This window comes from Balaenoptera borealis (assembly GCF_965194805.1).
Source record: "Balaenoptera borealis genome assembly, chromosome: 2".
In the NCBI taxonomy this organism is placed as follows: Eukaryota; Metazoa; Chordata; class Mammalia; order Artiodactyla; family Balaenopteridae; genus Balaenoptera; species Balaenoptera borealis.
The window spans coordinates 40,464,193-40,490,849 of record NC_138867.1 but is presented as its reverse complement, the minus strand read 5'-3'; the positions used below and the strand labels follow the sequence as shown (position 1 = coordinate 40,490,849).

Below are 26,657 nucleotides of genomic sequence, written 5' to 3'. Positions count from 1 at the left end.
TATGCCAGAGACCTCCTTGCCTTCCCACTTTCCCTGTCGTTTTTCACCTGGGCTCATTTCCTTTGTTGGCTGCATAAGGAATGAAAGGCCTCATGCCCACCTCCTCACCCCACATTAATTAACAAAACAAAACAAAACAAAACACATGGCTAATCTTTCCAGGTTTTCTGAGGGCTTTCCCAGTTGTGTAAAAGGACTTTAGCTTATTAAAACCCCCCTTTTCAACACTCTTTTTTGTTTGTTTGTTTGGCCTACAGAAAAAAAAAGCAGTCCCCTAAATACTCAAAGGAATGAAGCAACCTCATCTAATATGTCAAAGGAGATTTTTTTGTGTCCTGTGAGTTTCCTGGGAATTTGATACCGAGGGCGAAACAGGAGGTTTATGGCTAAGGAGGAGGGGAGGCACCAGTGGAAACTGGAGGCTACACAGCTCTAAGGGAGAGACTCTTCAGGGTTTACTCCGCTTCTCGTTTCCTTCCTGTAGCCAACAACTACACTCATCCTGACCAGGCCTGGCCAGGCTTTGACATGAGCCCAGGAAATGCCTTTGGTGCGCTTAGGACCTGCCCTGCTGGCGCCTTCCCCCCACCTCCCGCCCCTCCTCTTTCCCCAGCCACCCCACTGCCTGCTGGTCCTCCGCACTCTGTGGCCCCTCATCAGCCCCCTCCTGTCACCCGGACGGTGCTGCTGGAATCCTCACTCTACCATCTGATGTGAGAAACAGGTTGTGAGAAAAACGTATCAAGGTAGGTATATTTTCAAGGCAAATTAGGAAATATAGAGAACAACCGGATCCCAAGTTGAGGTTCAACTATTTTCTCTTTTCCCAGAGGGGTTTTCTAATTGCTATTTTCGAACAGTCACCATTTTGTTATAGTGAATTTGCAAAACAAGATTTAGATATATGATTTTCCCTCAGTTTATAATTTGGTACCATTGGGGTAGAAGGGCAGAAATCACTGAAGGGAGTGTCTATAGCATACAGTAACACTGCTTTGCCTGCAGTATTCTCACATTATAGTTCTTAATTTATTCATCCAAAAATATTTGCTGCTCACTTACTCAGGGTGGTGGAGGATACCAAAAAACAAATATAAACAGGTTTTTATTTGGAGGCGGTTCCGTTCTAGTGGAAGAAAGGAGGCAAGCCTGGTGCTGTTACCTACAGCAGAATGTGATGGAAGCCACGAGAAATGTTCAAGTTAATGGCTATGAAATTGTACGGAAGAAAGAGATTGTATCTGGTGATGGACTTCGGGGAGGAGATAGGATTTCTTCTGAGATTTTTAAGAAAAGAGGATTAAGGCCAGCTGATCTGACAGTGGGAATGGGTAGAATGATTTGGATCAAAGAGAAACAGTGTGAGGAAGAACATAGAATTAACAATGTCCAAGGTTTAGTGGATTCAGGGATTAGTGGGGAAACTGGTTTGACAGAAAATAAGTCATGTGTAGTGATTTTATGATAAATAAAGACGGAAACTCTTTGGTTTCTTCATAGAGGGCTTGAATGCTGTGCTAGGATGTGTGGTTTATACAGTAATGAGAAACCACAGGATCGTTGAGCAGGATAGTACCCTGACAAAGAGGTCTTCAAGGCTCAGTGAGAGGTTTCCTTCCATGTACCCACCTATCACATCATGCAGCATCCTGGATTGTAACTACCTCTGTATGTACTCTCTTAAAGACTGTAGACACTTTTAAGGCAGGAACTACTTCTTGAAAGTGAAAGATGGGCATCTGGAGAACACCTGTCACAGAGTCTGGTACATACCATGGGTTAAAAAAAAAAAAAAAAAGTGTTTTGAAGAGATAAATGAAAATATTAGTGCTGACAAATACTGTAGTAGTCCAGGGAAAGCAGAGATTTTTTGGATGGAGACTTGACCGTTCTTGGAGACTGAGTGGATGCAGTGGGGAAGAGAGATGGTTTTCAACCTGGTGAGTTTGAGAATGAAGGTTGTCTTGAACAGAAATAAGGCTGTCAGTGAGCCCTCAGCACTGCTATTTCAATGGGAAATGTGCTGGTGCACACTTCCAAACCCTCATCCTTAGAATTATGCAAGCTGAAATAGCATTCCCAATCCCTGAAAACAGATGTCAGTCAGACATTACAAAAGAAAATCAGTATGTTTATGAAAGTTCTTGTTTGCTTACACATATTTTTTAGAACTTTTGTATACTAAAAAAATGAATCATGTATTTGTTGATGCTTTTTGAATGTCTATATGCAGCTTAATATTTTGCCTTAGGTCCAATGTATGAACAGTCTCTTTCACTCTGAACAAATTAAGGAAACTTAAAGAGGATGGAAAGTGGTGGATCTCTTATTCATTGAATTGTTATATTACATATGGCAATAATTGTTATACTATTTATGGTAATAAATGATGACTCTGCCCTGTTACTTCCTCCAAATCATCCTGGTTGGGTAGCAGAAGTGGAGAAGGTATGAAAGAGGTGGAGAGAGACTGTGGTCACCTTCAGTCCAAAGTGGTTGTACTTACTCTTCATCACTTTTTTCAGTAATACTAATAAAAATTTAAATATTATTTAATTTCATGGTTTTAAAAAATTAAACACTTAAATGTTTAACAGGTTAAATTTATGAAATTAAGCACATTAGCAAAGAAAGATTATTGGTGGTGGTAGGTAGAGTGTAATTTTGAGGAATGCAATTTTTTTATACAAAAAAACCCAGAAGTAGTGGTAACTATAAGTCAGTTCCCCAAAACCACAAAGTATTGCAGGAATTTGGAGCAGGGAGACATCATTTATGGCTGAGTGATCCAGAAAGTATTCAGGTACTTGAGGGTATGAGAATTATGGCCTTGAGTTATAGATAGATTTACAATAGGCAGGAATGCAAGGAAAAAGATTCCAAATAATAAATTGCAGAAAGCTATGCTGTTCCACGGCTGCTGCAGATTAGAACTAGAAAACTGGTTATGCTCTAAGCCTATAACTATTAAGAAATATGTATCCCTCATGTATATGTACGGCCGAGTCGCTTTGCTGTGCACCTGAAACTATCACAACATTATTAATCAGCTATACTCCAATATAAAATAAAAAGTAAAAAAAAAAAAAAGAAGAAATATGTATCCCAGAAGTTAACCAGGAAACACATAAAGATCATAATGTTCCCAATTACACAGCTGCAAAAATTAAGTTAGATGTCACAGAGTAGTAAGTATATATAATAAAATTCAGGTTCCTTGCAATTTATACCAAGTTAGAAGAATGTAGTTGCTTTGGAAAGAACCTTATTTCCTCACTGACATAATTATAGATGTACTTAATTCCATCACTGATTTATTTTTATTGGTAATGAATATTAGTACTTTAGCCTAAAATATCTTTCTTCCTTGTATGTCAAGTAGTTAACGACCTGTAAATTAACTCTTAAATATGCTAAGGAAGCTCATTATTTAAAGTAATTATTTAGCAAAGCAATGATACTTTGGTTTTGCAAATTACTGACATTAAATTATAAATTTGTAGGTATCCAGTTTTATGGTTCATTCTGGGCTCTCAAAATGACCTAACAATCCAGGTATTGCTTGCTCCAAAGTTAAGATAAATAATGGGAAGATGAAAATACATAATTCAAGGGTGACAGAGAAAATGTTACCCACATCTAGGGATTCCTCCATTTTCTGCAGGTGATAGAGCTGGAGCCCAGGGTGATGATGATGACGTTAGCTTTGGCTTGTTATATTCCCCCTGCTGGGTAGTTGTTTAGATTTATGAATACATTATGTGCCAATTATAAGACATATTTTTGGCTTTAATGTCACTTTATTTGAAGACCATTTTCATCAGATGGACATCTAAAATTTACTTTTTTTGTGTGCCTACTTAGTGTCAAACACTTACTAAGTACTGGAAACAATCTGTGCCTGGTGGCATGGAGGAGGGTGACCAGGAGAAAGAAGCAGGCAAATCAACACACCTTTTCACCGTGTGCTGAGACAGATGAGTGATGGTCAGATGCTCTGAGACTTAGAAGAAACATCTGGTCCAGACTGAGAGTACAAGAGGAGGTTTTGAAAGAAGTGAAAACAGGTTGAGGGCCAAGAGGAGTAAAAATTGGAGACTGGGAGTGGGGCTGTCTTAGGCAGAGAGAAAAAGCCTGTGAGAGGAGATGAGTAGCAACCGGCTGTCCTCTGGACTGCAAATCATTCAGGGTGGTTCCAAAGCTAAGTGTGAGGATCATTGTGGTGGTGGTGAACAACGGGGCTGGAGACGGAAGAGGGAAACAGGGGCCTGAAGTTTTTATTTTATTGAGTAATAAATTGGAAGACATTGAAGGATTTTAAGTAAGGGGTTTATAAAATGAGATTTGCATTTTAGGAAGATCACATTAGCTTCAGTATTATGTAAGGGGGTCAAGACAGTTGTGATATTAATGGATAAACAACAAGGTCCTACTGTATAGCACAGGGAACTATATTCAATATCCTGTAATAAACCATAATGGAAAAGATTATGAAAAAGAATATATATTATTAACTGAATCACTTGATGTACAGCAGAAATTAACACATTGTAAATCAACTATACTTCAATAAAATTAAAAAAAAAAAATCTAGTAGCTTATTTAGTGGGGACCAAAATGTAGGAGGGTCTGCTGTGTGCTGAGTTAACCCTTTAGTTGCTGCATCTGGGCATGTGGGACTGAGGCAGTGTCTCTTCACTAACATACAGAACTAACATTCAGAATCTTAACAGTCATAAGGCTGTACTCATATGTTCTAGCTGAATGTCTGTTTTGGGGAGAGGATCTCGGATTCAGTTAAGGAGAATCACGGGAAGATATTGATATAACCCACATAAAAGTTAACAAAAGAAGTCACAGGAGACATCAAGAAAATTGAACGCACTCAAGACACTCACACAGAGGAATTAAAATGACCTGGCTATTGATTGGTGGGGATTGAATGACAAGGAGGCACTAGGGGATGACTTGCCTCCTGGCTTGAGTAAACAGGTGGATGGTGTTCATTGGTTTTTTGAGAGGAGTGCAAGAGGAGAGTCAAATGGTGGGGGGTTGGGGGCACTGGTTAGAGTTGATTTGAGGTATCCTAGGAGCACCGAGGAAGAGATGCTTGTGTGGCAGTATTTGATCATACGAATTTGAAGCTCAGGGGAGAGATAGGAATAACAGCTGCAGGTTTAGGAGTCATCAAACTACAGGTGGGATCTGGAGCCATGGTGGACAGTGTCTTCCAAGCAGAAGAGCAAGATGCCACCATCCTGGGTGATGAGTCTTCAGTGTCACCCAGGCTACAGCACATCTCACACACACACACACACACACACACACACACACACACACACACACACACAAGTTGACAATATGATGGATCTGGGAAATGATAAGTCACATCACAACAGACATGAAACTTACTAAACTACTACAACCATTCTCTTGCAGATCTCAGTACTGAGCAAGCCTGCTTTACAGGAGGAGGGTGAAGTGTGTTCACAAATGTCCCCTTAGGGTCCAGAACATCCCTCCTCTACCTTTCCCCTTCACTTGGCTAAATGTGTGCTTTTAGGCTTCTTGGTGTAGAGACAGCATTGTCAGGCCATCGTCTTCAGGTCGTCCTCTCTTTCCTGAATACTAAAAGGAATAGGAGAATTTTAATTGATCTCCAATACAAAGTCCAGGGGGAAATTCTCGATTTATATCAAGTTATCTCTAACACACAAATTGGGTCTCTTGTTTCCTAATTTACTGCTTTTTCCGAAATCCGCTCCATCTCTTCTATCCACTCTTTCTCAGTTCCTCCTCTCCAGGCCTTTGTACCCGTCAGAATTACTAAAACCAATTTCTAACGTCTCTTGCTTTCTGCCTCCTCTGAAATCCTTCTGAATACAGCTGTCAGCATGCTTCCAAAACTCCACTTTCATGATGTCACTCACCCAAGGGCTGACAACGATTTTTCCACTGCAGTCAAGTGCAGACTTCTTTCCTTCCAGATTCTCCAGAATAAAACCACACCCAGCGTGTGCAATGGTATTTAATGACTCCTTGATAGAACTCTTCAAGGCAACCAGACTAACTCTTCCCTGACTCTTCCCATCAGTCTGCTGTAATTCTTACACTCGTTACCCATTTTGCCAAGCTAGGATCTCAACAGTGATAAATACGGTTTATTAGAAAGAGCACAAAGATGAGATTCAGAAACACTGACCCTAGGTTTGGAGCCTAGAGATCCCTTTGGCAAGGTGTTTAACTTCTCCTCTGCAAGAGATAAAGATATCTGCTAACACATTCCACAGTTATGTGGATGGGAGAATGAGACAATCTGTGTGAAAGTGCTGTCTAAATTATCAAGAGCTCATAAAGCAAATCCTATCTAATTAAAAATTTCTCTTATCTGAAACTCAAGAATACCCGGTTTTTAAACTATTGATATGTATATATATTTGGTATCTTTGAAAATTTCAGTCTTCTTAGATACAAGTTACAAATCACTATTATTTGAAATAATTTTAAAAAGGGACCCGGAAGTTAGGAGCAGAAATAGAGGCCAAATACTCAGCAAATTCTCAACATTGGCTTTGCAAAAAAGCAGCCTGTGTAACTTTTAAGTTAACCTGGAATGTAGAACTATACTCTTGCCAGTTATATTCCTATGAGGAGAACTATCATTCCCCATGAGAGGGAATGACAGCTCCACAAGTCTGTAAGATTGAGCCATGAAGTCAAAAAGATAATTATCAAAAATTTGGTTGAGGAATCAAAAACTAAAAACTCAAAAAAAGTGCTTTCTAATATATGTGTTATCTACAACAAAGCAAAAGCAGATATACAAGCAAATAAAGCAAATCATTGTAACTTTGTTGCAAAAAGATTACGAAAAGTGCTAAATAAGTAAATGGAAATACTAGTAAGACACTACTCATTAACACTAATTTAAGGCTTAAATGCCTTTTTAATAAAGGATTAAAGGATCAAAATGTCATTTGGATTGCAGCTTTTGTTTCAACAAATATAAAAGTATGAGTTTTTGTAGGTTCACTCAAGATTCTTTCATCTGTAAGCCTACTTTCCATCCTATCTTTGTTTTAAAGACCTTGTCCTCAGACTGGGGACAGTCTATTAAGTGTTCTGCTAATGCCCAAGGATCTCACATGGTATTTCCCCCATTGCTATGATGTAGATGATCTGTTCCTTCCCTAAGAAGTGTTGTTGGTCTTTCCCATTCAGCATCACTGGCCTTGTGCTATTCATGAATTATTTATTTCCAAACGTGTGTGTTTTCCTTTCCCAAATAGATTGAAGGCTCCTTAAGGTCAACACAAAATCTAATACTCTCTATTCCTTATACTGAATGTCAAGATGCATATTAGACTCTAACAAGTATTTCTAGAGTAACTGAAATCAAGTCTAAAAACCAGAAGTTTGTTATCGATGGTTTTGCAGCTATAAATGTAACATGGGTAAAATATTTTATTTATTACAAGAATATAAATTTAGCTCCTCATAAATATTTACTATTAAAGTGTTTAGAGAACCATATTTATTTATGGACTAATATCTTATTCAGTTAATGAAATGTATTTTATAAAGTGGTGCTTTAACAATTATTTTCCAATTACTAACCAAGTCAGAAATGCTTAGAAAATTCAAGACAGTTCATTTGAAATGCTCCAGTTGATATTATGCCAAAGTGTTTATAAATAGAGCATATATATAAAATGTACAAAAATCTTTTGTTTCAATCCTGTATTTCTTGACAGAACTTGAAACTAAAATGGTACTCACATTACCAATTAAATCTACTGCAACTACTTGGGGAATACTGGCAAGAAGAGTTTTTTCTTTTATTCCCTCTTATTTTAAAAGTATTTTTCAGTGAAAAGGGCAGCATCATTTTTAGAGTTTATTGAGAACTTCAAATATCTAGTCCCCAGAAGCAAGATTCATCATGAGGAGTATCTAAGGCCTAACCGAGTTTTCAAAATAGTGCCCACATATACCGTACTTGTTGAACAAATTCAGATTTATTGAAAGTAAACATTTACATCGGCTACAATGTTAGAACTATTACAAAGCTGGATAAAAGAGGCTTAAGTAGCAATAGAAAGCAAGTGCAGTAAAAAGTGAATAGAGAAAATATTTGGCCTTAGTGATCTTTTGGCAGTATTTACATTATGTACATATTGTTAAATATTTATAATAACTCTAAGGCACCAAAGGCTAAAGAGCAGGTTGCAATACTATTTTGTGCACAAAAGTCAAGAAATTTATTGTCAAGAAGGCTGTAGAATTAAAGAAACATAGGCATATCTTAATGTTTACATAAAGGAGTGGCTGCGTTTTTTAAAATCTCAAATGACATAAATATCGGGCAGATTGAAGAAATTATTTTTAGAACATTAAATTATGTTGACTATGTAAATAAGCACTATTTTTTACTGACTTGCTGGTAAATGTGTAATGTAATCTATTCTTCAACACAGCTTCTTCACACTCATGGATATGATATGTTTTGTCTAAAAACTACTTGAAATTCCTTTGAACTACAAAAACTTATCCTAATATATCAGAGTGTATACAAAATTCCCAAGAAAAATTTACTGGGTAATAATATACATCAAATTTATATATAATCTGACAAAAATTTAGCAGGCATTCAAGAATATTTGAATATTCAGTCTGCCATTCTGGCACAGCAGTTGGGTATTTTAATCCTTTAACTGTTTAGGGTGGGCAATTCTTTGTGGCTTCAGGTGAAAGGACATAAAATTGGCCCACGTAGAAAACCAATCCTAAAGGGAACTAATTATTTTCAAATTTTGCAACTTGAAACCCCTTCACTTAACTCATTGGGTGAGAACTATGTTATCATCACTGGTGACTGAAATATCCATATCACTGTATTGTCAAGAGGTAATTGACAACATAGATGTAGCATGGTCTTGACTGTCATATTATTTGATGACTTCTATTTGTAAAATTTTATTTGATCCTTATACTGGAAACCCAAACTTATCTTGACAAACAGTCTATCATTTGTCTTGAGGTAGTGTAATAATGAAGAATTCAGCAGGACAATAGAATAACATCATAATATTTTAAAAATGTGCTTCAAGTGCCACCATGAAATCCATATATTTAGATGGTAGACAGTCCAAGGTTGAATGGCCCTTCATGACGTATTAAATCACTATCTGATGAAGTCATCCAGACTTTAACAAGGATGATGAGGTCTTCCTTAGAACTTTCTGAAACCCCATGCCCTAAGGCAAGTTATGGTATTATGGTACAAAGTACTGATAAAATTCTTTCAGTGATAATAAAGATTCATAGACTTACATATTAAAAGTTTCCTTTCTTTTAGCTAAGGGGAGAATAATTGAGGGATTTCTTCTCTAAACTCTTAAATTTTTCAATGAGAAATATTCATAGCATTAACAATAGCTTGAGTAGGTTTCTTATATCACACAGTATTTGAGAGTGAATTTAAGGATGTGGCACTCTTATATTTAAATTTTAAATTTAGAAACCACCTTCAAATCCAACATTTGACTGAGATTTGCTGAGCAACAAAATAAAAATCATTTTAACATAATGCAATCTAAGGCACCAAAGTACCTTACCATAATGTATTCTACAGCGCTAGGTTATATGTATATTATTACTTTTTCTCTTCTCGAATGTTCAATCATTTTCTTCTCTTTTTAAATACAGTGGACAATGAAAGAGGACAAATTATTCATAGTGAAATGTTTACAAAATCAGTAATGCAGGAAAAAAAGTAGAACTAATAAATTAAGGCTCTTCTTCTCCCACTTGAAGAATGAAAATAAATGATTGCCTTTGCTCAGTGGGTTAATATTAAGTAGTAATGACTACATAATTAGTATAACTATTACAAAGAATCAGTGAACAGACTTCGAATGATTATAGAAGTACAATACAATATCACATGTTTGGAATTATCAAATAAGTCAAACGATAATATCTTAACGAGGTAACTGAATCAAGGCATGATGATAATGTTTAAACTTCTAAATTTTAATGACCTGCTTGGATTCTGAAAGCATGATATTCATCTACTAATGGGTACTGAAATTAGATTCTTTAGAAATAAACATCAGTTTACTATAGTATTCCCAATATCAAAAGTCCAATGAGAAGACTGGCTTTATTTTTAGAATACAGGCTTAAAAAGTTTTGACAATTTTTCAAAACAAACTAAAATCTGTCATTCTGCATTGCAAAAGCATTCAATTATCATGAGAAGACATCTTACTATCATAAAAGATGTCTATTATCTGTAATATTTAGTGGACATTAAAACTATCAATTACTTTCCTTGCTCTGATAAATGAATCTACTTTTATTCTTGAGTTGACAGTAGAAGTTTGTATTATAATGTTTTGTCTCCCCTAAATAGTCTCCCTTGAGTCCTCCAAGCTACCCTTCCAGTTCAGATTCTAATACTATACTCCTTACAGGTCACTCAACTGTTGAGTAAATCCTTAGTGGATTAGTGGTTTTTAAATTATGCTTGGAGGCACTTTAAAGAGTTTTTGGAGGTGCCTCCGTGGTCCTAGGGGCCAAACACATGGGGTTTCAAGATTTCAATTTCCAAATCCTACTATTACATCCTCATATTTATGTCATATATACATGAATGCCCCACAAAATTAATTTGAAAATGTAATTTTGTTGCTTTAAAATATTTTTAAAACACAGTAAAGGGATTTGGGAGACTTGGGAGTCTTGGCAGAAAGAAGCAAGGAGTCCTCTTGTCCCATGTAAAGTCTTCAAATATTTGGTCACAGAACTGAATAAGATACTGTATCTTGGCCCTACCACACCAATATTATCCCTCAGTCTGGCCTTGAGTTCAGAGGCACAAGTCAAAACAGATCAATGTTTTAGGTGGATCCTATCACAATGATTAATATCCCTTTAAGTCTATTTTTGCAGAAATAAGTGGCATATCAATTATTTACAATATAAGAAAACAAACAATTAGTAAATGCTTCCTAGATAGCAATCCTTAACAATGTGTATGACCTTTGTTCTCACCTTTTATACCAAAGGGAACAAGCACAGAATTTATATTACACTTGCAAATGAGTACACATTTTTATTTTTTCTTTCTAAATAAATTAGAGTCAGATATGAGCCTTGATTCAGGGTTTGAATAGAGTGGCAGACTTGCTAATTAAACTGCTCTCATGAATGGCCTTATTCCAAAAACATCATGTAGGAAAAGAAACACTGTCAATTAAAACTTGTAATGAATAAGAACTTAGGTCCCAAAGAAATAATAATGATTTTGATGCGCACATGACTCTTGAAAAGAGAATGCTGAGAGCTGGTGTTATTGTTCTCTATATAAACTTATTCATGTTCTTTTAATATAAAAGAAACTTCAAAGTTTGTCTTCTTTCTCAATATGAAAAAAAAATAAGCAGAGGTATTAGATGAAAAATATAAAAATGCTGGTGTGGTACAAATAAATGTAAAAAACGTTCCACAGTAGGAAATAAAAATATATATACTGTTGTTTTAAATTCTGAGGCCTTTCTTTTAAACATATTGTCATTTGAATAAAGATGTTCCCCAAATTATAATATTATAAAGAGTTAAATTTTAACTGAAGGGAAAATTCTTTAAACAAATAGAAAACTTGTTTGCAAATATTTTCAGTGAATGAGCAGTGGTGAATTTGGCTCATATCTTGGTCTATGTCCAGAGAGAATATTATTTTCTTACTGAACATTATTTTCTTTCCATTGAATGAGAACAGAATTGTGGAGCTGTGCCATCTCTGTTGTTAAAATACATGTATGTGTACATACACACATATATGCACGATCATACATTTTGATGCATGAATCTATAAATATGTATATTACATACTTTTGGGCAACGCACTGTATCTAAGACCTAATTGTTTTTGTATATGGAAAAGTAACAGATTAGGAAACATCCCTCCCCAAAACATTCGAATGTTCATACCACTAATTATATAGCACATCAGAATGTGCAAACATTACACTTATTGCAAAGTATCTTATAGATTTAGATGCCATTATAAAATGCTTTCAGTTCTATTTTTGTACCCTAAGATGTCGGTATATAATACCAAATTTCCAATTAAAGAGTTTAATATAAAAATATCAGCACGAAACTGTTTTTTCAATCTGTTTATTGTGTGAGGAACCCAAACTTCAGTTTAAGTGCTGTTGTAATTTTATTACTAGATTCCATAACCCTACAATTGATAAATTTTATACCATTTTAGGTATTTAATGAGAAACTTAGAAATACTAAGAAAAAAATCAGTATTCAAAGGGTTAATTTTGTTTATAATAACAATAAATTATTTTATCATCTTCTTCAGTTCAAAATCCAGCTTTGAACCCGAGGAAGGCTTTCAAATCATGTTAATTAAATGGTGGTCCTTTAACCAGTAGCAGTTTGATTACCAATTACTCGAAGGATCTCTTTGTGAATGCCTCCTTCTTGTGTGTTAATATTTGTGTCTCCCACTTGGCCATCTTCGTAGCTAAAACACAAGACACAGAAACATAAAACATTCGAAAAGAAGAAACATTCAAAAACATCCCCAAAGCATTTAAGACAGCTTAGAAATGCTGTCTGGTACCTAAAGTACAGCCCAAGGGAATCAAGAGCAAGAGACAGTTGCTTCTCAGTTGTGTTTAATAATGTGCTCACATTACTGAACACATGATTATTCTACGTCATGCCCTGATTTGACCCTTCCTTTTTAATTTTAACTTTTTAACCCCACATAAAGCATTGCCTGAGATGCGGGAAGCACCCCAGTGTCTTTGGCTCTGCAAACATTTTTCACAGCAGTTGTTACAAGAAGCCTGCTGAGAAAGAACATACTGACTTCAGTTTTATGTTCCTTGGGTTCTGGACTTCTTAACTCCACTCCTACTTCAATCATTTCTTTATTTTCGGATCAGTGACACTCTCAGAAAAATCACTTCACTTTCCACCATTGCTCCTTTGCCATTCCTGCCTTCTAATTATTATTCTGTTGTAATCAGTGCTGCATGTTTTTTTATCACTGGTTGCTCTATTTAGTCCGACTACAACAATATTCTTATTTATTCTGGTACTACACACAAGAATGCCAGTCTGCTAAGTTTAGCTAAGCAACAGAAGTGAAAATATAACATTAAAGGACAGCAATTACTAAGTCCTTTAGAAAGAAGTAATTACATTTTAGATGATAATTCATTTCCTCAAATAAACTTACTTGGGCAATAAGAATTTCCCAAGAATGAATTTTTAAACTGCCATGATAATATTCAGAGTAGAATAGGTGATGAATTAATTTTACTTCATAAAAATGACTTCAAGACAGAAGCTTTAGAGAAGTGGTAATTACTTCAAAATAGATAACCAGGGGTGTAAGCATAGTGTCTCAAAGATTAATGTGTGCCACTGTCTTTTCCTCACCATGCTTAAATTCTCCTGAAATAGCACAATACAGAAAAATGAAATAGATGACATATAACAATGAGAACATAGGTCCTTACATAATCAACTGCTTAAAAATCTAGTGACAGTTGCATCTATATCGAGTTTAAACTCCTAAGAAATGGCCCAAGGTTGCCTACTTGGTTAATTTTTACCGTGAGAATACACACACACATACGTATATATAAGGCACCCAATGGTGAGACATTATTGTAAAAAAAAGAATGGGATATGTGGTACAAAGCCCAGTTGTAATTATTTTCTCAGGAGTTCAAACAGTAAGTGCTCTGTTACAAACTAGAGAATGTGTAAAGTGAAATGCCTTAGACCTAGATCTAATCGGGTGTTTTGTAGCAAACTGTGTAAAGATATATTTTATTGGGCAAGTAAAATATGTTAGCCTGGTTTTTGTATAAATCCAGGCTACTCACTGGACCAAGGGTAAGCTAAGCCATCCATAATTCTGAGCCAAGGCTGGGGAGGCAACCTGGCTTGCAGGCTTGGCCCAAATGAGATAACGGTGTTTTATCAAACCAACTGGCCTAGCTCCTCTAGGATACAGATTATGGAAAACAAAAGAGACTGACATAAAGAGAATGAACCAGACACAAAGGAAACCATAGTGCTTTGAGAGAAGTGGGAAGAGTGGCAGGTCTTAGAACTGCTTTGGTTCTTGATGGCTTCCCAATTTCTGATAGCAGCCCACCATGTATCTCCATCCTAAGTTTCCTAATAGGTGTTTATATAAGATATTTTCAGCTTAATACCAGCCTACATATTACCATCTCTATTCTTTTCAATTTAAAGTTGACCTTGATTAAGGTTTGCCTGTAATACATTAAAACTTCTCATTTTTTCCTCAACCCACTGCAATCATTCTTCAGATCCTACTACTCTACTGAAAAGTACTGACAATGGTTGCCCATGGCCTCCTAGCTGATAAATTCAGGAGATTGTATCTACTATGTCTGCAGCATGTGATACAGCTGACTGCTCTTTTTCTTAAAGCTGTATCATCTCTTCCCTCCCTAGTTGGCCCTTTGATTATTAATTCTCAGTCTCTTTCATTGCATTCTCTTCCCTGGCCTCCCATTTCAATGCTGGTTTTATCCACAATTCCCTCCTCAGTGTTCCCTCTTTTTATGATATGCAAACTCACTTTACTTTAGTCTGTCCCATTGCTGTAACTATCACCTACATGCTGATTCCTAAAACTGTATCTCCATTCCTTACATCTTTCCCTAACTATAAATTTCCTACAGAAATCACAGAGGTGGTATATTCAAAGCTGAACTTAACTTCTTAATTCAAAACTGACTGCTCTTTTCTACTCTGTCAGGATCTCAATTTGAAGTACCATCATCTACCCACCCTACCAACAAGAAAACTTCAGTCATTCTTGGTTATTCCACGTGCCCAAATCCAATACATCATCAAGTTACGTTGCTTCCATTTCCCTAGTTATTCCCACTTGCATCTCCTCTCCATCTAATACCATCACCTTCGTTTAGGCATTCGTTATCATTCATCTAAACGGGTGATTTTCAAGTGGCAGGTTGTGTACAGTTAGCAGGCTTTGAAATTAGGTGGTCCAGGCTAGCATTTTCCAATGAAATTAGAATAAAGTAGGACATAGAGTATTGACTGCACCACACAGAGTAAGATTGTTCTTTCCCAAGTCACAATGTCAAATTCATTTCTTTCTGTAGTGAGAAACGCTGACCTAGACTATTGTAATAACATTACAACTGATCTTTCTATCTCTACACTTATCCCCCCATCCCTCCTACAAGACTATTCTCTGCCCTGCTAGAGTGATGCAAATGGCCTTCGCTTCACTTGCAGAACAAGATCCATCGTCACTGGCATGGCACACCTGGGTCCTTCATAATCCAAACCTAAACTTCTTCTCTAGTCATGACCCATCACTCCTCCCTCACTCTATTTCCCAAACGGAAGGGTTTGCTATATCCAAGTAGTACACATTCATTGACACTTAAAAAGCATTTGAAGTTAATGGAGAGGAAATGAGACTCACATTCTTAAAATAAACTATAATAATTTATAGAAAGAACATAGGAGGAGGAGAGAATACAGAGCAAGAGTGAGAGATTGAGATTGAAAGTATTAAGAAAAATGCTTATTTTTCCATTGTCTATGAAGCCCGCAAGGAAACACAACAGCTGCGGGCTGAAGGATAAAAACAGTCAAAGGCATTCAGGTGTCTTAAATTATGAAGCATCTATAATAATAAAGGTAAAACCAACTACCATCTGAATTGGTCAACCAGCAGGGCTTAGATAAATGAATTACTAGTGGCATTAAGACATTTATTACAATATAGCATACAGACTATTTTGCAGCTATTTATTAGTATTGCAGACAAACACTAAGTTGTTAATATAACACTGAAGTTCACTTACGTCCAGACAGCAACAAAATTTAAAAAAAGAAATACAGCAAGAATGATATCAATAGGGAAATGATACACTTGACTGGGGTTTTCTACAGAAGGAAAAATGAAACCATCTAAAAGAAGACAAAAATTACTTATGTTCCTAGGAGTATAAAAAGATTACTAAAATTTTAATAAATAATAAACCAATTTGCTTTAAAAGCTATGAGAGGAAATAAGACAATAGATGGATATTGGCTATCTGGAACTCTCTTGGGTATGTTAGGAAATTTCATGGACAAAAACTTAAATGTATTGACAACCTTTATTTTCAAACTGATTATAGCAGCTCTGTGACAGTTTTAAGATTGGTTCACATACATTTGTTTTCTGACTCCCTAAATCTGGAAGCCAGAAATGATAGCACTGTTTTTCATTAGTCACAGAGAAGAGAAATTCACTGTGAACTGAATGATATCCAGAACTTCTCCAAAGTTCTTGTAAGAAATCTGATACTGTAGTGTACTGTCTGCTTCATAGCCCATGTATAAATCTCTCTATTAAGTTAGAACATTCAGTCTTTTGTCATTGCTTTCATTCAATATGTATTAAGGGTTTCTGCACAAGATGTAAGATTCCCAAACACGGACAGAATTTGCATTTTACTAGGGGAGATAATAGAGTTATGCAAATAACTGGAGGACAAGGCAGCCTGGGTGATACAAAGAAAGGGCAAGCAGAACTGAGAGTAGACAGATATCCTGTCTGAGTGGGACGCCGGGAGAGGCCCCACGGAAAAGACCATACAGTTAAGCCTGGAAAGATTGGCTAAAGGCTGAGCTGGTGAGAAAGCCGACCATTCCTACTGACTGAGCAAAGGCACATTCGTGGGGAAAAGAATTCCAAGTTTTTTTCAAGAAACAGCTTGGATAATAATTTTATTCAATCAGTGGTTTGTATGGGTAACTGAAGTCAAGTCAGATGGGCACTATATTGCAGAATGCCATGTTTTTATTTGTTAATAACTATCAGCCTGTATGAGCAAGGAATAATCAAACTCTCCTTTTGGAAAAACAATGTGGTATAAATTGTATGATCTTATTAACCATAGTTAACTCTAAGTGGGAATATGATGGGTGATTGTCTCTCTTTTTGCTTACCTTTGATTTCAGTTTCTGTACATTGAACAGGTATCACTGGCGTAATGATGGTAATGTTTAAAAAATCTGGCATTTTAAAAAACAGATTAGGAGCAATGAAGAAATTAGAAGCACGGAAAATAACTAGTAACCTTTTGGTGTACTCTAGGGGAGAGAACGATACACACAGAAACAAAGGTGTTTATAGAAGAAAACTGTGAAAAGATGTAATTGGGAACTGATGACTAGTGAGCAAGGAAAAAGAAATCGAAAACTACAGCAATAATGGGTTCCACCTTGTACATATGATTTTAAGGTATTAGTGGACTTTGGGGGACAAAATATCCAGCAAGCAGTTATAAAATGGGCATTTCATTCATTCTTACGTATCTGCCAAGCACTATGCTAGGTAGGCAAACACAAATAAGCTGTATAGTCCCTGACCTCAAGAGGTATACAGAGTAATGAAGAAGACAATACATAAAGAAGAACAAGCCGGTAATAAACACATGCCCAGGGTATTACATAGTAACAAAAGGGAGCAGCACAAAGGCATCAAGGGAAGTTTCTGGGAGGAGGGAAGACATACATTAAGATTTAAAAGAGGAGTGGGAGTTAGATAAACAATACGAGGGAAGAAAATGGAAGAGAGAATCCAAGATTAATGGACAAAGGCAAGAGCAAGAGCATGGAGTGTAGGAATCCCAGCACACAGCTCAGGTTGTGCACCATAACATCCTGGGGTGAGAAACAGCGGGCAATGAAAAATGGCGGGCCATGCAGCTGGAGATTGGATCTCCTCCACCTTCAACGCAGTGGTATTGAAGGAAGAACAAAGCACCAAGGAAATCAGTTGGTTCCCTTTGTAAAGGAGACTGGACTTCATCTTATAAGTAGTAAGCAGCTATCAAAGACTTTTAAGCAGGGGAGTGATGTGGCAGTTTCAATCTTGGAAAGAGATCTGGGTTAGAGACAGAGAAATTGGATTCATTATAGACTTGGGATAAAGCAAAGCTCCCAGATCCTATCAGCTTGATGTCACACAGTTTATGTCACTGAGCCATGACTGAATGTCCTGTCTTTTAACTTCATAAATAAGCTGTCTCCTTGCTATGTTCCCATTCAAACCCTGTGTATCTTTTGCAAAATCATGATGCAAAGTATCTCTTATTTCATGTAACAGCCATGATACAATTATTTTATAAATTTTTCTTGTAGCTACCTTTTTAGATATATTTCAAACTTTGACCTAAAAGTAAAACAATACATATTCCAAAATATTTTCCTTTTTGCCTTCTTCTGTTCATTCATTAACAATTTGCTGACAAGCAGCTGTACATCAGGTACCGTGCAAGGTGATGCAGGGCACGCAGGACAGTAAAAAAACAAGAGTAGGGGCTTCCCTGGTGGCGCAGCGGTTGAGAGTCTGCCTGCTAATGCAGGGGACACGGGTTCGAGCCCTGGTCTGGGAAGATCCCACGTGCCGCGGAGCGACTAGGCCCGTGAGCCACAACTACTGAGCCTGCACGTCTGGAGCCTGTGCTCCACAACAAGAGAGGCCGCGACAGTGAGAGGCCCGCGCACCGCGATGAAGAGTGGCCCCCGCTTGCCGCAACTGGAGAAAGCCCTCGCACAGAAACGAAGACCCAACAAAGCCAAAAAATAAAACAAATAAAAAAAAACAAACAAAAAACAAGAGTAGGAGTCTGCCTTTTAGGAGTTCACAGTCTTGTGGAAGAGTCAGATACAATGAATAAACTGAATTTTAAATTGAAGTTCTGCACTGAGTTGTAGGAATACCAGGAAGAGAGATTAATTTTGATTAGGAGCTTCATAGAAGAGGTGGTATTTGAGCTAGACCTTAAAAGATAGAATAGACTTTAGATAGGAATTCCTGAAATTTATTTAGCACCGACATCTGCTTGACTCAAGAACCTGAAAATACCCCACATCACTTTTCTGCAGATAGTCTTGTTTTATTTGGTCCTTCCTGCTCCTAAATTTCTGAACTTCTTGAGATATTTTGAGAAATATATACCTTAAATCGACGTAATAGAGAAAATATGGAAACGGTTCATTTGCAGATCTGCCTGCTCTAAATCGAAGAACCACTAAAGCATTAAACATGTAGGTTGTAACACCAGATAAGCAAGATACAAAAACCTGGCAGTTCTTAACCTTTCCTTGGTCCCAAACAGTTGAGGGAGAAGACACACTCCTATCTCTCTGAGTTTTCACTATGGCAGTGGTGGGGGCAGTGTAGCATGGGGTGCCCATGGCACTAGATACACCTAATCTGTTAACCTGCCAAATCATCAATTACCTTCTCTTGGATTTTATTATTTATTCCTATTTATGGAAAATACCAATAGTAAGTTTTCCTCTCTAGCTTTAAAATCCCCATTTCATAACATTTTTGTTGTATATGACTAGAGCACCATATGTCTATGTGGTTTTCACATCCCCTGTGAAACTTCTGGCCCTTTTTAAAATAGCTGCCTTATTTCTACATATTGACCTTAATGTCTTTGTACACATGTGTCTCAAGGTCAGCAACGAAATCAAGCTCTAGCAACAATTCCTAGACCCTCAGAACCGTCTGGAATCTGTGCTTAACATCTGAATTATTACCTTTTGCCTGAAGCACTTATATTTGATTAAGTTGATTCATATTTGGAGTTTTCCACCAAATTTTTTTCAAACTTCTTATTCTCTTATTTTTTCCTAACAGATATCTTCCCTTAAGTTTTACTTTTAATTTTTTCTGATACCCTGTTCTAAAGTTTCCCCCATTTTTCTCTCATTCTCTGTTATTGTTTCCTTATTGGGAAGAATGTGATTAGGATATTATATGACTGTTTAATTTATTTATTTAATTTTATACATTTTATTATCTCTACTCTGGAAATCAGATTAGCATAGAATTTATATAATTTTTAATATTTTCAGTTAGTAACATAAAAAGGAGGCCTCACCAATTTATATCCTAGTCATCAGGCAAAGCATCTAACTTTAGAGATCACATAATGTGTTAAAAAAAAGAAAGGATGAAATAAGAATAGAAATTGAGTTTCTGTCTGATTATGGTATATTTGTGATAACTCACTTCTTTCTCCTCAATTTATTCTTTTCCTAGATGGTGCCATTCACCAGGGAGGCACATCACTAGCAGAACTCTGTGATTACATCTTTTATAAAGAAGGAAAACTGATGGTTGTAATTAGAATGTACATTAGTGAATGGATTCTCCTTTTCATGTGTTTTGAATCTTATCAATTTTCCTTAATTAGTTCCTTCTCTCCTGAGGGAGCAGGAAAAAAATGATGAAGTCTCATTTGTGTTTATGAAGGAATGAAAATCATTACCTTAATAGAATTTTTTCCTTTGCATTATTTGGAAAGTGTCTGAGTGTACTGAAGGCTTTTTCTTCTCTTTTCTTCAGATGGTCTTTCCTCACTTTTTTCTTATGAAATATAGAAATCCTTCTCTCCAGTCAACACACACATACCCAGACATATACCTCCACTGATTTAGTTTACATATAATTTATGTAAAACTGCAAAGAAATAATACTAGAAATGTTTACTGCCTACTTCCGTATCTAATGTTATTTAGCTCAACAACTATGAATTTTAGCAAAACGCTAAAAGGAGCAGATTAACTGATTAACGACAAGCTAAGGAAAGGCCTCTGGAGTTACTTTTCCATGAAAATCTCCAGCTCACGCAATGAAATAACTTTGTGATTGGAGGTGTTTTTTGGAAGGCTGACCTTCTAACAATGGATAAGAGTCAAGATGAGCAAGAAAGAAGAGGGGAAATGATATTCAATGAGTGCCTTTCAGTGGAGACCTGCACTGTGCTATACCTTAATCTGAATCATAACCTTAAAAAGCAGACAGCTATCCTGGGAGCCTCCAGAGCTATGGTTGTACGCTTCTCTACCTTGCCTTCTGCCCCAGGAGGGCGACTTCTATGGACTTGGTAAATATGCTCCCTTGCCCTCTAGTTTCTGGTAGAGTTTGGCCAATGGGGAGGGCGAGGTCAAGGTTTTGCTTGGTTCCAGCCCCACAAGGTCACCTTGGGCTGCCTGCGTCCCTGAACTGAAGGCCATGACTCCTGTCAAAGCTGATGAACTAGAAATGGCTCTCCTACCAGGTTCTGATAACTGCTTCTTATTCTTATCATTTTGGACCTGAGGATGTATAATAGCTCTGGTGCTACTAGATCCAGGTTACTGTACTAGACCTATGATTCCCCTATAATCACACTTTTGTAAGTGATCTAACTGTGAATGATAGAAATTATCACGTTTCTTAAGGGCCAGTGGTTTCCTGTTGGGATTCTCACTGATACCGGTATATTGTTCTACTGTATCTATTGATGATGTTATATTGCATCTACTGAGGAAGCTTAGAGAGGTTATGCAGCTTGGCTAATGTCACCTCACTAATAACTGGTGAGCCTAGACACAAACTGTCTGATCAAAAGCAGCAGGGTTCTTTTTACTATACTCATTGCTGTCTTGCCACTAAGAATGAAATCTATAGGTATGTATATGTCTCATACTATGTAATCTATATATTAATATGTATCATAAACACAAAAGATAGATAAATACATAATATATAAATCTGGATCATAAGAAAGTCACACTTTTCAGACCAACCAAAAGAAAACCAGGCAGTTCATAAAATTTTCATTGTGAACCGTCAGTCAATAAGCTCATAGACCAAATGCTGCAGATGTAGCATGCTCCAGCTATGCTATATATTGAATTAATCATGATACAGTCATTTTGACATGGCTTATAAAACAAGTCAGTGCATTTTTCCAGCTTCCTTTTAGAAAGCTACATAAACGTACAAAACAGATATACTCAACTCTTCCTTGAGGTCCTTTCTGTGACAGGACCGTGGATGAGGAAGGCTCAGGCATGGGAAAAAGTTGAGAGTTAAGCAAGGTGGGTAAAAATCAGACAGATCTACTGCACTCATTTACTTAGGGAAGAAAAATACCACTCTTGTATTTTAATGCAGCTCTTATGCTGTAGCTGTGTCAAAAAATCCACATTAACATGCCCTGCATTGCCAGCCTATATCATATGGAATGCAGATCAACTTTTTATAGGAAGAAGACTTTCTCATTATTGTTTTCCTCATTCCCAGTTCTAATATTTTTTTAAATCTATAAATAATATATGTGTATATTTATGTGTGTGTAGATATCTATCTAGATACATATAAGATCTGTATGTATGTATATATACACTTATATACACATGTATACATACATACACACAGATAGTGGTTAAAGAGACCATGTTTTTCTTCAATTCTTCTAAGTTAATAGCATTTAAACACCCCCATTTTTCACAGCTTCTTAAAATAAAACAAAAACATTGAGTTGATGAGAAAATACCTGTCTGCTATATTTTGGCAGCTAAAGTGACCAGACAATAATGTAGTCACTACTACCTCATTTATGGAGAAGACAGTAACATAGGATTTTAAGTTTTTACACTTACACAAAAAAGAATCGTGTGCAGACATGATCAGTATTTGGGACGACCCATATCTCTCCATGTTTGTGCAGGTCAGGTGAGGTGATCACTGTGAATGGAAGAGAAAATTAAAGAACTATTTATTCTAAGTTACTATATCTCTTCTCTTAGAAATCTAAAAGCAAAAATGCATGCACAAATTAACATATGAAAAATGTTTCTTTCACCTTATTAAGCTATCCAGAAATGTAAATAAAAACAGTGAAATGCCAAGTAACAATTTTATGTCTGGAACATGATTAGCATAACAATAGGAAGGAAATCACTTTTGTGTCACAGTGGCAAATAGGTCCTGACTTGGGAACTATGTAGAAAGCAACTTAGCGTCCTCTATAACCATCAAACGTTGAAAACTTGAAAGACAGTAAACAGTGGCTACTGAAACTCCCAACACAAGAAGAAAAAAATGAACTTTTAGCCAAAGTCAGATTTTAAAGCAAGAACAAAGGTAAGTATATGATCTTGCAAATCGCCTATCAATTTTCTGTCCTAAGTTCAGAATCGAAGAATAATTTCAGTGTAGGAACGAGAAAGACCTACTGGGTTATCTACTCAGCACTTGGTTCATCTTTCAGATTTTTTACGGTATTATACATTCAGAAACCAACATAAAGAGGAAGGGGTATATTAACAAAAGAGATAAGCAATACTTGATCAGAAAGAGATAATTACCATTCTGAAATATCTGCCAAGAATAAAATATAGCACTATTTAAATTCTTGCCAATTCTGCTTTTTTGGTTTTAACCTTTATGGTCTCTGTTGTAAGTATTTTCCATTTGTGCCCTTAGAGATGGTCATAAGGAATAAAGCTTTCACTAGTCCATTGTGAGCATTTTGTAAACATACTTAAATTCTTAAATACAGATAAGAGAGAGAATTAACGCTATGAGAATTGTAAAACTTTCAACTTACCTTCACATAAGGCTATGCATTTTAAGTTACGGCTTTGCAGGAACTGGGATTGCTGTCCTTTTTTCTGTGACTAAAGTCCAAAAGAATTTAAAAATTAGAGTGAAAATGGGGCAGTCACTCAAGTGAAAAAAAAGAATCATCATTAAAAAGTAATAGTCACTAAGATAGCTCCAGAGGTTTAAAAAAAAGGCCTATCTCGACCAGCAGCAATATCCTTGAATTCTCTCTTAATGTCAATCTATATTTGTTATATCACTTAATTTCTGTACATAATCATAATTAAATCACTCTCAAAAATAAGCAAATTAAAAAATACTAAATTAAAGTTCAATAGCCTCACAACATAGAATTAGAACTCAAATTTATTTTTACCAGAAGTCTAGCATCTCTATTTAGAGGGAAACAAAATTAAAGTTGCATAATCATTTCAAACATTAAAATCAATTATTCTAGATCATCTAACTACCCAAAACCAACCCATTTTCATAGCATCATTAAGCCACAGAGGTTTCAGAAACATTTCATGTAGAAAATCTGGGGTTTTGTTTTTGTTTTCAGACACTAGACTAGCTATACTCTTTTTTTAAAAATATAAAGTCACATTATTCATCAGATGGATTTTAATTTGTCCAGAATGCTTGTTTTCTCTGAAACAACAAGGGATTTGTGCTTGCCCTTCTCTATGCCTGGAATGTTCTTTCTCCCAGAGAGCCATATGGCTCGTGCACCCACCACCTATAGGTCTTTATTCAAATAGAACCCTCTCAGAGCATCCTTTCCTGATCACCCCATTTAAAATTCATTCGAGTTCCATCTGGCATCTCATAGCATTCAACATCCCTTTCCCCTGATTTTTCTCTGTAAGATTTACCGCCATCTAGCATTCTTTCTATCTAAATATATATTTAATTTATTTATATCCACTCAGTAGAATGCAGGCACCAAGAGGATTTGTCTATCGCTGATGATCACTGTAGCCCAATATCTAGGAGATGTCCAGCACTCTCGTAGAAGAAGCGCAATACATACTTATTGAATATTTATTGAATAAAGGCATTTTAGGGTGAGTTTCATTCCTGTAGGAGTAATGGCCACTTAAAAAGCCTGAGTATTTATCGAAGTCCTGCCAGCTAAGGGAGCTAGAGTTCACTCATCAGAGGCAGTCACCCGATTCGCTACAACACCTGTGATGCGTTGCTGTTTTTACTGCTTGAAGCTGCCTCATCCTTGGCTGACACCTTCTGCTTCTTGTTCATCCCTAAAAACATCAGCAAAATAATAATTTAGGGACAAAGCTGTATGATGCAGCTCAAAATACAATCCATCTACACTGCAAAGTTCCACTCTAGGCAAAGGTTTGACAGCATCAGGACACAGACCATCACAAAGGGCTCCTGAAGGAGCAGCGGCTGTGCCCTGAGCAAGCAGGGTGGAAAGCTGGCGGCTTCTGGAAGTCCTGGTCAGGATACAAAGTAGAAAATACAGTTTGTTTTTCTTTGCATTGAAAAGAAGGCTAGAGGGGCTTCCTGGTGGCGCAGTGGTTGAGAATCTGCCTGCCAATGCAGGGGACACGGGTTCGGGCCCTGGTCTGGGAAGATCCCACACGCCGCGGAGCGACTAGGTCCGTGAGCCACAACTACTGAGCCTGCGCGTCTGGAGCCTGTGCTCCGCAACAAGAGAGGCCGCAACAGTGAGAGGCCCGCGCACCGCGATGAAGAGTGGCCCCCGCTCGCCGCAACTAGAGAAAGCCCTCGCACAGAAACGAAGACCCAACACAGCCAAAAATAAAAAATTAATTAATTAATTAATTAAAAAAAAAAAGAGGTATCTCTAAAAAAAAAAAAAAGAAAAGAAGGCCAGGACCTTCCCTTGCATAAAATTGATATCATCAGAAAATTCTTAAAACTTGATTTTAAAAGGCGTTTAGGACCTAAATTTCATTCTTACCATCTGGTGACTAGAAGAAGATAAGGGGTGTAAAATATGAACAATTTCAGAAAAATATATTTATACTGCAACTTAACTTCATGCTCAATTCCTGTAGAATTTACTATTCCTCCTAATAAAGGAAAACTATTTAAGTCCTTTTGTCTATGATACTCACAAGTCTTACCTTACCCTGTTAATGCCATGGCTTTTTACTGTGAAATATTTCAGACAAAACATAACTAAAATTCCTGTCTGTTTTAGAATAGGTAGATTTGTAGCTATAGTGTGTTTAAAAATGCTCATCTACTATCCTAAAGTTGAGAAGCCTGTTTTTTTGTTGCTGTTTCAATAAAAGGCTTAATGAAAACGGGCAAAGCCTATGGACCAAACTGCAAATGGTGCAGATGCAGGCATTTTCCAAGGCAGACATTCCCGCAAAGGGGCAGAAGTGGGTGCATTCAAGCTGAGGAACAGGCGAAGGCTATTACGTGCAGAAAGACTGTTCTGCTCTCTAACTCCTAGACCTGAAGCCCTCCAAACCAAGTATGAAGCTACTTCAACGTACTGTAGAGGTTCTTACACTTTTTCTTTCAGATCAAGGACACTGAAAGAATTGGATGAAAGCTGTCGACCCTCTTTCCAGACAAACATTCACACAGACAAATTTTACATTCATCTGAATCCCTCACAAACCTTTCCACGAACCCATCTAAGGAGTCAGTACACCCGTATAAGAAGCAGAAAATCACAGGACTTGATGTGTTGTGTTGTCCTTATCTATGCTGAGATTGTATTTATTTATTAAAACTGGTTTGATATTACTTTTTTACTGTGTTCTGTTTTAATAAGATTTAGAGTCTGATTTAAGCTGATTCTGATCATCTTTCCCATTGAACTACATTATTTTATTTCCTATACTACTTATTCTTCTGATATTTATTTTCCTAGCTTTATTTTGGCATATTGTATTTTAAAAGATCACTGCAACAATATTTCTCAACAGTATGTTTTTCTACAATGCGACTGTACCACTCTTTCATCAGGAGATGGAGTCTAATTCCCCAGCCCCTGGATATGGAGGGGTTTGTGACTGCTTTGACCAATACTGTACATGGGAAGTGGCGCCACGTGAGTTTTGAGGCTGGGTCAGAAGAGGCGTACAGAGCCCACCTGGTCCTCTTAGGACATGTGCTCTGGAAAAGGTCAGGGTGGAACACTGAGAAA

At 36.7% G+C, this 26,657-nt stretch overlaps 1 protein-coding gene across 4 annotated transcripts in view; it reads right to left on the bottom strand.

Annotated features, from left to right (window-relative positions):
* Positions 1-7,999: 7,999 nt before the first annotated feature.
* PARP8 (poly(ADP-ribose) polymerase family member 8) overlaps positions 8,000-26,657 on the bottom strand; it is a 190,449-nt gene continuing 171,791 nt past the window's right edge. For 3 of the 4 annotated variants that reach the window (XM_082382244.1, XM_082382242.1, XM_082382243.1), the window contains 4 exons: positions 24,689-24,762; positions 23,505-23,574; positions 22,555-22,639; positions 8,000-12,547 (listed from right to left, as the gene is read on the bottom strand). In XM_082382244.1, coding sequence (XP_082238370.1) covers positions 12,445-12,547; positions 22,555-22,639; positions 23,505-23,574; positions 24,689-24,762 — 332 coding nt within the window. In that variant the 3' untranslated portion in view covers positions 8,000-12,444. The remainder of the gene's footprint in view (positions 12,548-22,554; positions 22,640-23,504; positions 23,575-24,688; positions 24,763-26,657) is intronic. The other variant, XR_014241840.1, reaches the window with a different exon arrangement.